Here is a 14,008-nt window from a genome sequence, read left to right as displayed (position 1 = left end):
CTTCTCACATAACCTACCAAGTAAACCACCATAACTCTCACCACACTGTGTTCAAAGTGTCAATGTGTCTCCTCTACACCTGCCACTGGACGTGAAGCTGAATCTGGCCTCTGTACCCCTACACCGAATTAAATCTCAGAGACAGAGTTTTGGGTGAAGTAGAAAAGAATAGCTTTATTGCTTTGCCAGGCAAAGGGGGCCACAGCGGGCTAATGCCCTCAAAACAGTGTGTCCCGACCCAGGGGGGTTTGTGAGGAGTTTCACAGTCGAGGGGCGAGGTTGCTGATAAGGATGAGGGTGCATGCAGGGCCCGCATTCCTTCAGTCCAGAGATCATCTGGTGTCAGGTGATGATGGAGAGAGCATCATCAGGTAGTTACATCTTCCATCTGCTGGGGGCCTTGATTCTGCAGAAGAGCGCAAAGATATTGTTTTGTGTATCCATCGAGGGGGAACCAGGACCCTGCCCCAAGGCTGCACTATTGTTTCTTGACTGTTCCTCCCTGGTCTCTGCATCCCCTCCCTTCCCTGATCAGCAGTTGTTTGCACCTGCGCTTTGGAACCCAAGGAAGGGGACACAGAAAGTCTTTTGTGCCCAGGAGCCCCACAGGGTCCTGCTCAGTCTCAGACAGAAGACTCTTTAAGGGTGTTGATGCATTTGCTGCACCTTTACGTCCTGGCGAGTCGTGCAGTGACTAGCATGGATTAAGTGTCTGTTTAATCCTGTGTTTCCCGGCGAAGACACTCTAGGCATTTTGAGGACAATTCTTAATTGTGTGAGGCAGTCCACATGTCACGAGACACCCAGCAGGCTTCACCCCCACCCACCAAATGCCAATAGTACCCTCCATGTATGCGCGCGCACACACACACACACACTTGCAAAAGCCCTTGGGTGGGGGTCCAGGAAAACAGTACTGCCCACAGTTGAGAGCTTGTCGTCAACTGACCTCTTCACCACAGCTCAGTGGGAGGCAGGACGTGGCAGCCTCTGCAGCAGTGCCGGGTGGAGTGCGTGTGATCATGTGAGGTGGGGGTCAGGGCGGCGTCTGCGGCCCTCAGTAGAAAGGGGAAACCCATCTTTGGAATGTGACTAAGTAATCTTTTTTGGACGCTTATCAGACATTCCAGGCGCCAGGCTAAGTATCATCCGTGGGTTCTTTAACCCTCACGACAACCTGAGGCCCCAGGTTCCAGAGAGGGAAGCTGAAGCTTAGAGTTTCAAGCCACTGACCAAGTTAGCAGGGCTGGTCAGCCACAGGTGTCTGACTGCAGACCCGGAATCACCACACTGTACTGCTGACTCGCCCTGTGCTTCTTTAACAAGAGCAAACCTCAAAATTCCCAGAGGAAAGGATCCTCTTAAAATTGGTCCTCTCCTATTCATTATAACGTAGAGCGGATGTTTCACAAAATACACTCTGTGTAATGCTAGTTTAGTGGGATGCCAAGTCTTACGAGAGAAACGGGTTCCACGGGCAAAGAAGTTTGGGAAATGCTTTCAAGGGCACGTGCAGAAGGCAATGAAACAGTTAACTGTGAAGAGGCCAAGCAGACCTTGCTAGCCCCCCAGCCTTTCACAGGGAGTCAGGAGGTGCTTTTAGAACATGGAGCAAACAATGGAGAAACTGTAGCAGGAGCTTATCTGCCAGGCAATGATTAAAAACTAATTAGCATTGATTAGGCCACAGGAAAAAACTGTTGAAGGATGGGTGACCTTTCTTCTAATTTCTTAATAATAATAATAATAGGTACTATTTATTATGTGCTAATTACTTTAATTATTTTTTGTAATTCTCACTGTTATTACCTCTCTTTCACATATAAAATGCTGAGGCCTAGAGAAGCTGGTGAAGCGACTTTTAAAGCCACATAACCAGTTAAAGGCAGCACCAAATTCTGAGCCCAGTTACCCCTACCTTCATGTCTTGTGATTTCTGAAGACTAGACCCAAAGTCTCCCAGGACTTCATCAGGATTTCACCAAGGGCTTTCCTGGGTGAACATCCAAAGCAACTCCGATCTCTCAGAAGATGCCCATGAGTTCCTTGAATTAGTGGTTCATGTGATACTGTTGCAGGAAGGGGGACCCCTTCCAGGACCCGAGAGTGGGCTCTTGTCTAACACTGGGAAATGAATTGTCCAAGGAGACACATGTACCGACAAAGCAAGAGACTTTATCGGGAAGGGGCACCTGGGCAGAGAGCAGCAGGTTAAGGGAACCCCAGAGAACTGCTCTGCCACATGGCTCACGGTCTCAGGTTTTATGGTGATGGGGTTAGTTTCCGGGTTGTGCCTGGCCAATCATCTTGCTTGGCCCGTATTTGGTCTGACTCAGGGTCCTTCCTGATGGCGCGCGCATCGCTCAGCCAAGAGGGATTCCAGCGCGAGGGATTCTAAGAAGTTGGTCGTCTTCTCCGGGCTAGTTTTCCACAGCACCATGTTCCTTATCGGGACCTCCTGTGTGAGACAGCTCAGGGAAGCGGGTCTGGCCGAGGTGGGCGGTGTCGGTCAACAGTTCCCTAACAATGCCACTGCCTTTATTCTCAGCATCTCTCTTCAACCGAAATTAGTTATTTGGTCTAAGTACTAAACGTGAAACTTTTTTCTGGTATGAGTTAACGTTTCTCAATTTAGCTCCTACGTTTTAAGTTGACAGACTGCTATACTCTGTTACACTGCTTTTTTGGTTTTGGTAGCGTATCCGTGTTGATGAAACAACGTCCGTCTGCATAGACGTTCCCTTCCTGGAGTCGGTCCACCCTCCGGGAACAGCCTTAGCGGCCACGACAAAGCTCACCGTCTACCCAGGTTAAATGGTTGGTGGTATTAGCCTCGGACTTCTCACCTTTCCATTTTCTCTTTCCTTTTCAACAGATGTGGGTGCATTTTTTGAAGAGGGGATGTGGCTGCGGTATAACTTCCAGGCACCCGGGTCCGGTGCTAAGGAATCGGGCAGCAGGTCGGAGAACTCCCTGGACCCGCAGAACGGGGCCCCGGACCTGGCCCGCGAGGAGATCTGCTTCAGCTTCAGCACCACCAAGGCACCCTGCATCCTCCTCTACGTCAGCTCTTTCACCACCGACTTCCTGGCAGTTCTTGTCAAACCCACCGGTAAGGACGAGGATACCTAGACTTCTGCCCTTCAGTGTTGTAATATCGGGGACCATCTCCAAATATACACTAAGCCAGGAGTGTCAGTGCGACTGAAATAGGCATCCTATTTTAGAATATACAAATGGACTTACTATCTTTCAGAACAATCGGAGCAGTTCTAAAGCATATAAACATGCCAAACACTGAGTCCATTTCCTCTCTGAAAACTTGAGTTCTATGACACTTGGAGTTTTAAGATCTCTTTTTTACAAATAAAAATATTTAGGTTTATCAAGGAGCAAATGTCTCTCATTTCCCAGTGAGACTGTACAGGTTGGAGACACGGAGGCTACCTCTCTCATGGTCTTGCTCTTTAATGACTGAAGCTCTGCAGCCTTTTTTTTTTTTTTTAAACATCTTTATTGGAGTGTAATTGCTTTACAATGGTGTGTTAGCTTCTGCTTTATAACAAAGTGAATCAGCTGTACGTATACATATATCCCCATATCTCCTTCCTCTTGCATCTCCCTCCCACCCTCCCTATCCCACCCCTCTAGGTGGTCACAAAGCACTAGCTGATCTCCCTGTGCTACACGACCGCTTCCCACTAGCTATCTATTTTACGTTTGGTGGTGTACATATGTCCGTGCCACTCTCTTACTTTGTCCCAGCTTACCCTTCCCCCTCCCCGTATCCTCAAGTCCATTCTCTAGTCGGTCCTGCAGCCTTTTCTGACAGCTATTTCAGTGTCGTGGCATCTTAAAGATCAAGATTTTCTTCTGTGGGAACTAAAAATTATTATTATTAACCCAATTCAGCTTGAGTGGTAATAAAATAGTAAATTCTTAAACTTCTCTGGGCAGTGCTCTGTCGGTTTAAAAGATGGGTGGGAAAAAAATGTTCCTTAGGACTCTTCCCTTTCAGAAATTATTTCTGAAGAAAGAAGCTGAAAATCAGACAAAGATTCAGCGTGAAGATGTTCATCATAGTTTATAGTGTTATTTATGAAAGTAAGAATTGGGAAGGACCTAGGAGTTAAATTTTAGGAAAATGGTTAGTAAAAGAGGGAATCACCATTTTATGGAATATCGTGTATCCATTAAGAATAATATTTATGAAGAGTAATTAATGACACAGAGGACACTTTTATGTAATATTATATAAAACCAAGAAAAGGCATGATACAGCCTTGACCGTACGATATCAGTTTAGCTCTGTAAAAGCGATGGACAGAAAAACAGCAGTAATGTGAGCGCAGAGTATCATTGTTTGTTTGCGCAGTTGACTTGTCTCTGCTGGGTAACACTCTTCCACGCATGTCACATGCTCTCAGTGATCCTGTCCCTGTTCTCACCAGAAAAAACCAGTTAAATCAGGAAGTAGGAAAGTGTACACCCCTGCTCTCTGGAAGTTCACCTGTTAAGTTTCTTTCTCCTGCATCAGATTAAGTAGCTGTTTAATCCATCAATGTTCTCCACCCTCACGTCCCAGCCTCGCCTCAGTGGGCAGTGGGTTCTCACCTCTAGCTCGTCAAGAATGTCAGGAACATGCCTCAGTAGATGCTGTATTGTCTGCTCCTCAAGCCACTGCCATGTTAAAATCTGGTCCCAATTCTATCCAGTAACTCTCGCCCCCAAGCCTGCACCGGCCCCTGCGAGCACCCACGCGTGTGTCTGTGGGCCTTTGTCATGCTCAGGGGTTTTGACTAGTCGTTTCCATATTAATGGCTACCGTGTAAGGCTGCCCGAAGCTGTGCTAAGTGTTTCACATGCATTAATTCCCAAGAGCACACACTCTATAAGGTAGAGTCCATTCTTACCCTCTTCCTGCAGGTAGTAGACTGGAGCGCAGAGAGATTCGGTGATTTGCACCCTCAGCTGGTGATGGCACAACTGGGGTTCCTGAACCCAGGTGTCTGATGCTGGACCCAGAGTTCTCCACTGCCCTGCTTGGAGACCTCTAGAACACTCGGTGCATTTGCAAAGCATGGACAGTCAGTTTCTCTCTAATTATTGCAAGGCCGTCCTCAATTGCTAATGAAAATTTGGCTTTTTCATACTCCAAATACTGTATTTTTTATGAATTGAGATTTAAAGCTAGAAAAACTTGAGGAACTCATTGAGGGAAAAGACATCAATAAGGACTAAGCCAAAATGTCATTAAAATAAAATAAAAAGTTTTAACTAAATGCCCTGGCATCTCTTAAACTTAACATATTGGAAGCTGTATTGTCCTCCCTGCTCCCAGAACCAGGCCCCTCTTCTTCTGACAGTGCTACCACTTCTCAGACACCAGAACTCACAGCCTGGCCTCATTCATGAGCACTCCGTCCTTCCGCCTCTTGCGGGCCATCCAGCCTGACAAGTCCTGTGCGTCCTGTTCTCACCATGTCCTTCCAGAGTATCCCTTCCTTTGCTTCCCCACTGCTACTCTCCTGGCAAATGTCTTCTGATTCAGCGCTTCCCGACATTGCTGCTGGCGTGGCAAACATAGAATGTTATCTTTGAATGGCACCTGGGCAGATGCGTGAGGTTGTGTTTGGGAGGCCCCCAGCCCAGGGGCTCCAGCAGGCCTTACCTCCACAGATCTGCCAAGTCCTGAGGGTAGCCGGGCTCCTGGCACCCCGTGACCCCACCGTGGGGTACCAGTGCCCCTCAGCACGTCCCTGGGATGCTCTGTCCTGACCGTCTCTCTGCTTCCAGTCACCCTAACCTTGCCCAGCCCAGCCAGAGTAGGTCTTCCTTCACACACAGTGTCCCTGTCGTACAGCCAGGAGGGCCTCCTTCCCCAGGATCAGGAGGACAGATCCCGAGTCCCAGCAGCTTCCAATCAGGACCCACCAGCCTCTTGAGTGAGAGCTCGGAGTGCAGAACCAGAAAGTCTGGGTTTGACTTCTGCTTCTCTGTTTGCAGATTGTGGGATCTTGGGCAGCCGTGAGCCACTCCGAGCCTCTGTCTCATCATCTGTTACATAGTGTCTCCCTCAGAGCAGTGCTGTGAAAGTCAAATGAGTTAGTAAGCGTAACACACCACACACACACATACACGCTGTATGTGTGTGTGTTAGCGGTTATTATTATCCAGAGCCCATGATTTAATCTACGTTTTGCCGCACATTGAGGCCACGCCTCCCTTCTCTCCCTTCTCCAGGAACTCTTCACTCCTCACACACCCCAAGGATGTCTGCCCTGCTGCCTGCTGTGCTCCCTTATCTGGAAAAGCTCCATCTTCCTCTGTAGCTTAATACCTGCCTTTCATTCTAGACCCAGATCAAGTCTCACCTCCTTTCAATGACTTCTGCTTACTTTAAACTCCTATTACACTTATTTTCAATGTCATTTGTTTGGCTTTTAGTACACTGTATTGTTACCCATCTTTGTTATAAATATGGCCTGTCTTCCCAGTGAGATGAAAGGCCCCCGCACTACATCTCCTGCGTACGATAGGTGCTCTGTAATTGTTTGCTGATGGTAATGATGATGACCAGTAGAGAATAAATCTGTTAAGCACATTATTTGCTGCAGCCAGTGAAAGAGTAGTCCCTTATAACTGCTTTAATTCACCCGGGAGATGAACATGAGATGCAAGAAGTGAAGTATCTCTCCATCTTAATAATATTTTATTTTAATGAACAAATACTAATATTCTCCTTCCCATCATTTAGTGGTTTTCTTGTGCTATTGTTTGAAAGGAATAAATATATCATTTAAATTTTATTATTCAAGAATATTGCCATTACTGTTTATAGATGTTCACTATATATAAATTTTAAGGTCCAACTCATCTTTTTCCTCAAAGCAAATCATTTCCATTGCCATTAAGTGAAGCAGTTAGAGAAGTTCTACATCACATTTACAAAGTCCAAGAAATCCAGGAAAGAGAAAAAATAACGAAAACAACTTAATACTGATTTTAATGAGCTGGAGAACATAAAGGGGCCAATGGCGAAGAGACAGTAGGGAGAAAAATGTCCAGGGTTTTGTGGGGCTTTTTTGGCATAAGTACCAGTTCCTCCAACTCCTAGCCTCAAAGGCAGAGCCCTCTCTTACTTCTCTTTGCATCCCCAGATCTAGGCACGGCCTGACCCATACCATACAGGGGCTGGGGATGGATGTCTGTATTAGAAGTGGACTCCACACTTATAGCCAGCCAGGCAGTCCACTTCTAGACCTTGAAAACTTGAGTTCAACAGGGGCACTAAATAAGTATGTTCTAAAGAAATTAAGTTTTAAATGATGAATGAATACAGCTGTGTATTTAAGAAAACTGGCTGTGATCATACAAGGTCAGAGCACCAGAAGTAAAGTGGAGAATAAAAACTCAAGACAATTGACTTGTTTTTTCTACCTGTAGCCAAACAACTGCCTAATCATCTCCTTCACTGCCAAACAATAGATTGTTTTTAATGCTATTAGAATAAAGAAAAAATAGGGTAAATCACTGAGGAGTGGGGAGAGAAGTAGCTCAGGAAACGGGAGCAACATATTCAAAGGTCCTGAGGCAGGAAGAATTGTATTTCCTAGGGAATAAGAGAAGTCCTAGGTAGCTTGAATGTAAAAAGTAAGAGGGTAAATGGCATGTTTTAAAATAAAGTAACTGGCAGGCTGTGATCAGACAGGACATCATAAGCTATGTTAAGAATGTATGTCTTGGGCTTCCCTGGTGGCGCAGTGGTTGAGAGTCCGCCTGCCGATGCAGGGGACGCGGGTTCCTGCCCCGGTCTGGGAAGATCCCACATGCCGCGGAGCGGCTGGGCCCGTGAGCCATGGCCGCTGAGCCTGTGCGTCCGGAGCCTGTGCTCCGCAACAGGAGAGGCCACAGCAGTGAGAGGCCCCCGTACCGCAAAAAAAAAAAAAAAAAAAAAAAAAAAAAGAATGTATGTCTTTATCCTATAAGCAGCTGGGAAGTTTGAAGAGTTTTAAGTGAACCAGACAACTAGTCAGTTATGCCTCTTGAAAAGATTTCTCTGCTAAGAAAACATGGGAAGGAAGAAAGCACAGAAGCAAGGAGACCATCATCCATTCACTCAACGAGTAGTTATCCAGCACCTACCATGTATCGGGCATTGTTCTAGACGTTGGGAATTAAGTCATAAAGAACATAAACAAAAATTCTTACTCTCATGGAGTTTACATTTTAGCAGAAGACAGCAGTAAACATACTAAGTACAGTAGGTAGTATGTTGTATAGTAAGAACTGTCATGGGGAAGAAAGTAAGGCAGAAAAGGGAGAGCCTGGCCAAGGGAAAGGAGTGGGTAAATTCTGCTTCTAATAAGGAAGTCACAGAAATGGTCACTGAGAAGACAACATTTGAGCAGGACCTAAAGGGACTGGGGGGTCAGCCATGCAGATAACTGGGAAATGAGCATCCTAGGCGGAAGAACCAGCAGGTGCCAAGGGCCTGAGGCAGGAACATGCTGGCATCTGGGGAGACAACAAAGAGGCCAGTGTGTTCAGGTGAGGAGTGAGAAAGGAGGAGAATAATGAGAGGTTGTGTCAGAGATGAGGGCGGAGACCACAGAGGGCCTGGTGAGCTGTTATGGAGACATCGATTTTTACTCTGAGTGAGACAGGAGGCCATGGGAGGGTTCTGAGCAGAGGACCGCTCTGACTGCCGCGTGGAGAGACCCGGTACGTGAGAGGCAGAGGCCAGGCTGGGCTGAGGGAGCGTGGCGGAAGGGCAGTAGTGAGAATGGAGGCTAGTACAGTAATCCAGACAAAAGACGAGGGTGGCTTGGTCCAGGAATAGAAATGGAGGTGATGAGAGCAGTAAGATTCAGGGTGTGTTTTAAAGACTGAGCCAAGAAGCTTGGCTGGTAGATCATACGTGTATTATAGGAGCAAGAGGGGAGTCCGGGCTTTTAGGCAGGAATAGCTGGAAGGATAAAGTGGCCGTTAACTGAAATGTGGGAACTGTGATGGAATAGTTTTTGGAGGGGAAGATCAAGAGTCTGGTTTCACGTATGTTGTGTCTGAGGTCCCAGTGCGACACCTCCATTAATGGATTAGTAGTAAGAGAGCACGGAAAGAGGGGACTCGCCTGAGAGTGAAATGGGGTCAAGTGATCACTTTTAAAGGAGGGACTGATTTGGATCACGTGATCCAGGCAGAAGCCAATGCAGGTGAAGCTCAGGTGGTGGCCGTCAGGTCACTGATAGGGTGTGGCCAGCACAGAGGCCCTGAGTTAGGCCAGGAGCTCTGCGTGCAGGGGCAGGCTCCTATGGGAGCGATACCAGGGCATTCTAGGTGCCAGTGGAGGCCCTGTGGTTGTGGAGATGGGGGAGAGTGGGTGAACTTAGACCCATTTAGGAGATGAAAGTCAACAGTGCTTGGTTGAAACGCCATAAAGCAAAGGAATCTAGGATCAAGTGCCAAGAGAAAACTCAAATAGTGAAGCCTTGCCAGATTTGTTCAGAAAGGAAAAATAGGAAATGCAAGTAATTCATGATTGTTCTTTCAATTCCAGGAACGTAGTTCAACATTTTAAATGGCACATGTAACGCTAAATAAGGAAGGGCAGCATTCAGAAACTACTGCATTTATTTACGTACACATGGGGACATGAGAATTACCTACAAGGAGATATTGCCAAATATTTAGAGTAGTTTACCTCTGGACGGTGGAGTTTCCAGTGACTTTCTTTCTCTTTTCTGTTCACTTTTTAAGTTTTAATTATCATGTTTTATTTCACAACTTAGAATATCAGTTTTGTTCCTCTGGAAGGCAAATGAAAAAGGCGACAAAGAATCTTTGAGGTGATTTACAGTTGACTAAACTCTTGCTAAATTACTGGCTCCATTTTTAAGCTCTGAGATGTCAAAAGCTATTAACACGAAGATTCCAATTTGAGTAAAAAATGAGATAAAAAGTCGATGGCTTTAAAAATCATAACTAAGAAATAAAAGCTACGTTTGCTGATTAATTAAAAGCAGGATATAGAATATTAATCTTTTGGAATATTGCTTGTCATTATTGGGAAGAAACAAGAAAGAGAAAAAAGAATAATTTGTTGAGGCAAAGTGAACTACAGCTGAGAGGCGATGAGGACCCATCTTTTTGCCTTTGATTTGCATTTGGATTGATGAGGTCTCTAACCTAGAATAAAAGCCATTGCTTTGTTTTCTTGGTCTCAGTGAAGCCTCCCAAAATCCCATGGATTTATCTTCTGTAAATTATGTTTATTCTTAATATTGTATGTTCATGATTCTTTTATATGCTGAATGTCACACTGCTGATGGCATGAGGCCATCCCGTCATCCTGCATTTAGTTTTTATTTCACAGAGTATTTTGTGGGGCCTGTAGGCGTCTCCATGGTCCTGTATCGTGTATGTTCTCATTCTGCCATCCCAGGCTCAATCCCGACTTGGGTTGTTTATACCATTTGCTGCTTCAACTTGGAGATGACGGTCACTGATGGCTTGCTGTTGGTAGATTGTCAACATGCGCGTGCCTGGTGCTGTGAGCCTTTATGGATTAGTGTGCCTCTGAGCTAGTGACTCAGAATTCAGACCGGCGGTGACATTGATGGACGTTGAAGCTGAGTTTAATGGAATTAGCCTCAAGGGGTGGGGGAAGTGACATTAAAATGAAATCCAGAGTGGAGAAATGACTGAGTTTCTTTTCTTTTCTCTGTGTAGGAAGCTTACAGATCCGGTACAGCCTGGGTGGCACCAGGGAGCCGTATAATATTGACGTGGACCACAGGAGCATGGCCAATGGGCAGCCCCACAGCGTTAATGTCACCCGTCACGAGAGGACCATTACTCTCAAGGTACACACGTGTTACTCATCAGGCGGATGTGATACAGGATTGCAATCTCTGTCCTCTGTCATGCTGGGCTATTGGTTTTGTTTTAGGCGGTTAGGACAGGTGGAAGAGATGCTTCTGATACTCTCTCCTACAAATTTCTAACCTGTGAAGTAGAAAGATATCCAGTTCCTACAGGAAGGACAATGACAGAGTTGATGGAGAAGAGATTTCTTGGGAGAAGGTAGAATAAATGTTTACTCTGTACGTTCTTTGTAGCTTTCCTGCTTGTAGCCCTGCACGTCTATCGGTCTACTGCTTTTATCCATTGCAGCATCTTTTCTCTGCATGGTCTCAGATGTCTGAAGCTTATCGCGTTTCCCAGCAAAGGTTATTTTGGTTTATCTGACCTACTTCCTTCATGACTCCAGTGCAATGCGAATAACTATTTTCTTTTCTCCTATGGATGCTTTGCCTTAAAAATCCTCAGTACACAAGCCTTCCCCAGCATCTCAGACTCTGGTGGTAGGCTTTCCGTACACAAAGGGACGGTTTTATTGCGACACTCAAACTTTATTTCAGGTTCATGGATTGTCCCTACCCCCACGACCGATTTTTACAATGAAGAGACCGGCCTGGGAGACACCATGAATAAAACATGGCATGAGGAGGTCTCCCTGGGAACTAAGGCAAAGATCAAGGCTGGAACTGTCACTGCATTCTCTAGAAGGGGTTCAAAATAGATACCTGTCAGGAAGAAGTGCAGCAGGGGGATGCTGTTTTGTCAGTCAAGTGGAATGTCATTTGGCAGGGGTCCAGCAGCCTCTCGGACCTCATTCGGATTCAGATTTGGCTGCTAACTGTGGGAAGTTCAGGTCGCAGAGGAGAGGCACAAGCCCCGTCTCTTCGTGAGCACTGGCGGATGTCAAATTCATAACTTGATACGGAGTTTACACTTGGCCTTTAGCAGTAAATGCTAGAGAGCATTTTCAGGAGAGGCCTTTCCTAGGAAAATGACAATGTGCAGTTACAGCCTATTGCTCAATTAATCAAATGGGGCATAAATAAGCTTCTCTCATAGTGATGGACAGTCGCTGAGTCTAGCGCAGTGCCTGTCACGTGTTAGGTGCTGCAAATTACTTATGGAGTAAACCACGCCCATCTTCCACCATAACTCAAGTTTGATTCAGAAAAGCCAGCAAGTCCAGGATTAGTATGGTGGTTTATACCATTACAGGCAAGGGGTGGTTTTATACCATTTTATCAACGTTGTGTTTATTGGCTTTTGATTAGAGGCATTCTCTTGTTTTAAAGTGTGCCATCTGTCACCTCTCTTGAAGAAAGTGATTATCTTGCCATTTCACCATTGCAAAATAATATTAAAAGTTAAAAAGTGCTCAACAATCAGCTTGAAGGACAGTGTCAAGGAAGGGAGCTGTCTCAGCTGCAGAGTTTTGCAAGGTTAATCCTCACTGTCTCCAAGAAAACGCGTTGTGTGTCGGGACTGAGCCTTGTGGGTTGAGGAACCACATGCAAAGACGAGGGTGGGGTGGGTGGGAGAAGCGAGTCCAGGTGATAGGCTAAATAATTCCATTTCCTGGTGCATTTCCCCAAATGAGAGTCTGGAGTAAAGAAGGTCAAGATGGCCTCCGTTCTGCCAAATTCCACCAACTGGGGAATCTTTGGAAGGAAGCAGCAGCTCTTTAAGAGCAAATATTAGCTTAATCAGAGCTGCTGTCTGCTACAGTAAACGAGACATTACCCTGAAGCAGGGGACAGGGATGGGCTGTTTTATGGACTTGGGGCTCTTGAGGAAAGGCTGAGAAATCCACGCAGTGGAGGAGCCAGGGGCCTGCAGAGTCCAGGGGACCAAAGCGGGGCTGGGAGAACCGGCTTCTATTGCTCAGGGCTCTTCTGATCACAAAGGACAGAAAACCAGTTCAGAATTCATTTGTAGAGAAAATTCCTAGGGTAGGTAATAGAATTTAAGAAAGGGAAAACCAAAATTTTGAAAGAATGCAGGGGACCTGGAGGATTAAAACAAAGCCTAGGCCACGACCGAATGCCTCTCTCTCTCTCTCTCTCTCTCTCTCTCTCTCTCTCTCTCTCTCCCTCTCCCCCCTCCCTCCCCTTCTCCCTGCTCTCCTTCCCTCCCTCCCTCCCTCCCTCCATCTTCTCTGCTTGCCCACCTGCCTCTGGACAATTCCTCTTGCAGCAGACTTCATCTTCCACACATCATGGGACACAGGCACTGAAGTCGGCTCACATCTTCCCAGTTTTGCTGGGACCAGAAGCAAGATCCTAGTTTCTCGGTTCTCATTTTAAAATCCGGAGAAGGTCTCTGATTGACCTGGCTGGGGTCACACACTCACCTATTGTGAGGGGAGGGGAACAGTGACTGATAGCCCCTGATCAAACCTCATGATCAGAGTGGGGAATTGGGGAGAATCTTCCAAGGAACAGGACTACAGTTCCAGGAAAAGGAAACACGATGGGTACGAAAAACTTTGGCTGCACAATGCTTTGAGGTAAAGGAGAAGATAGAAGTGGGAAGCATCATAGAAGGCACGGAACTAATTCGGCCATAGGAATTGTACCCAGGGTGTTGGAAAGCCCTGTCGCCCACCTCCTCCTTCTGTCGTACAATGGGATGCAATTGCACTGAGATTTCTGGACATGTTTAGAAAGCAGATGCCTCAACCCACTTGAATGCAGCCTGGAAAGACTTCATGATCTGGGGTGCACTGGTCTTTGTCAGCCCAGCCTCTCCATTCCAGCCCAGATGGAAAACAAAGGTAGACATGGTGGAGGAAGAAAACATATGGTGCCTGCTTCCAGACAAGCAGGTCGGGCCGATTCCCTGCTCCCATGACCTGCTTTCTTGCAGGCAGGGAAGACTGTAGAGTGTGGACGTAATTCCAAGGGCACCTTTAGAACTCCAAAAAAACACTCTAATTTTTTTTTCCTGGAAACAATCTACAAATCCATCTTGAGAACTTCTACAACCTCAAGAATGTATGGAGAAAGATATAATAAAAGGTTAATCGTGATTACTTCTGTGTAAAGGGATTATAAATGGCTTCATTTCCTCTAGAGTTTTCTGTATTTCCTCATTTTTTTTTTTTTTGTTTTTAAGCAGAGGTCTTCTAAGAAGCCCATATGATTTA

General features: G+C 46.1%; 1 protein-coding gene across 1 annotated transcript in view; it reads left to right on the top strand.

Moving 5' to 3' along the window:
* CNTNAP2 (contactin associated protein 2) overlaps positions 1–14,008 on the top strand; it is a 2,098,245-nt gene that overhangs the window by 1,922,430 nt on the left and 161,807 nt on the right. The window contains exons 20-21 of the mRNA XM_032643309.1: positions 2,876–3,112; positions 10,732–10,865. Coding sequence (XP_032499200.1) covers positions 2,876–3,112; positions 10,732–10,865 — 371 coding nt within the window. The remainder of the gene's footprint in view (positions 1–2,875; positions 3,113–10,731; positions 10,866–14,008) is intronic.

This window comes from Phocoena sinus, chromosome 9, assembly GCF_008692025.1.
Source record: "Phocoena sinus isolate mPhoSin1 chromosome 9, mPhoSin1.pri, whole genome shotgun sequence".
In the NCBI taxonomy this organism is placed as follows: domain Eukaryota; kingdom Metazoa; phylum Chordata; class Mammalia; order Artiodactyla; family Phocoenidae; genus Phocoena; species Phocoena sinus.
This window is presented reverse-complemented; position numbering and strand designations above follow the sequence as displayed.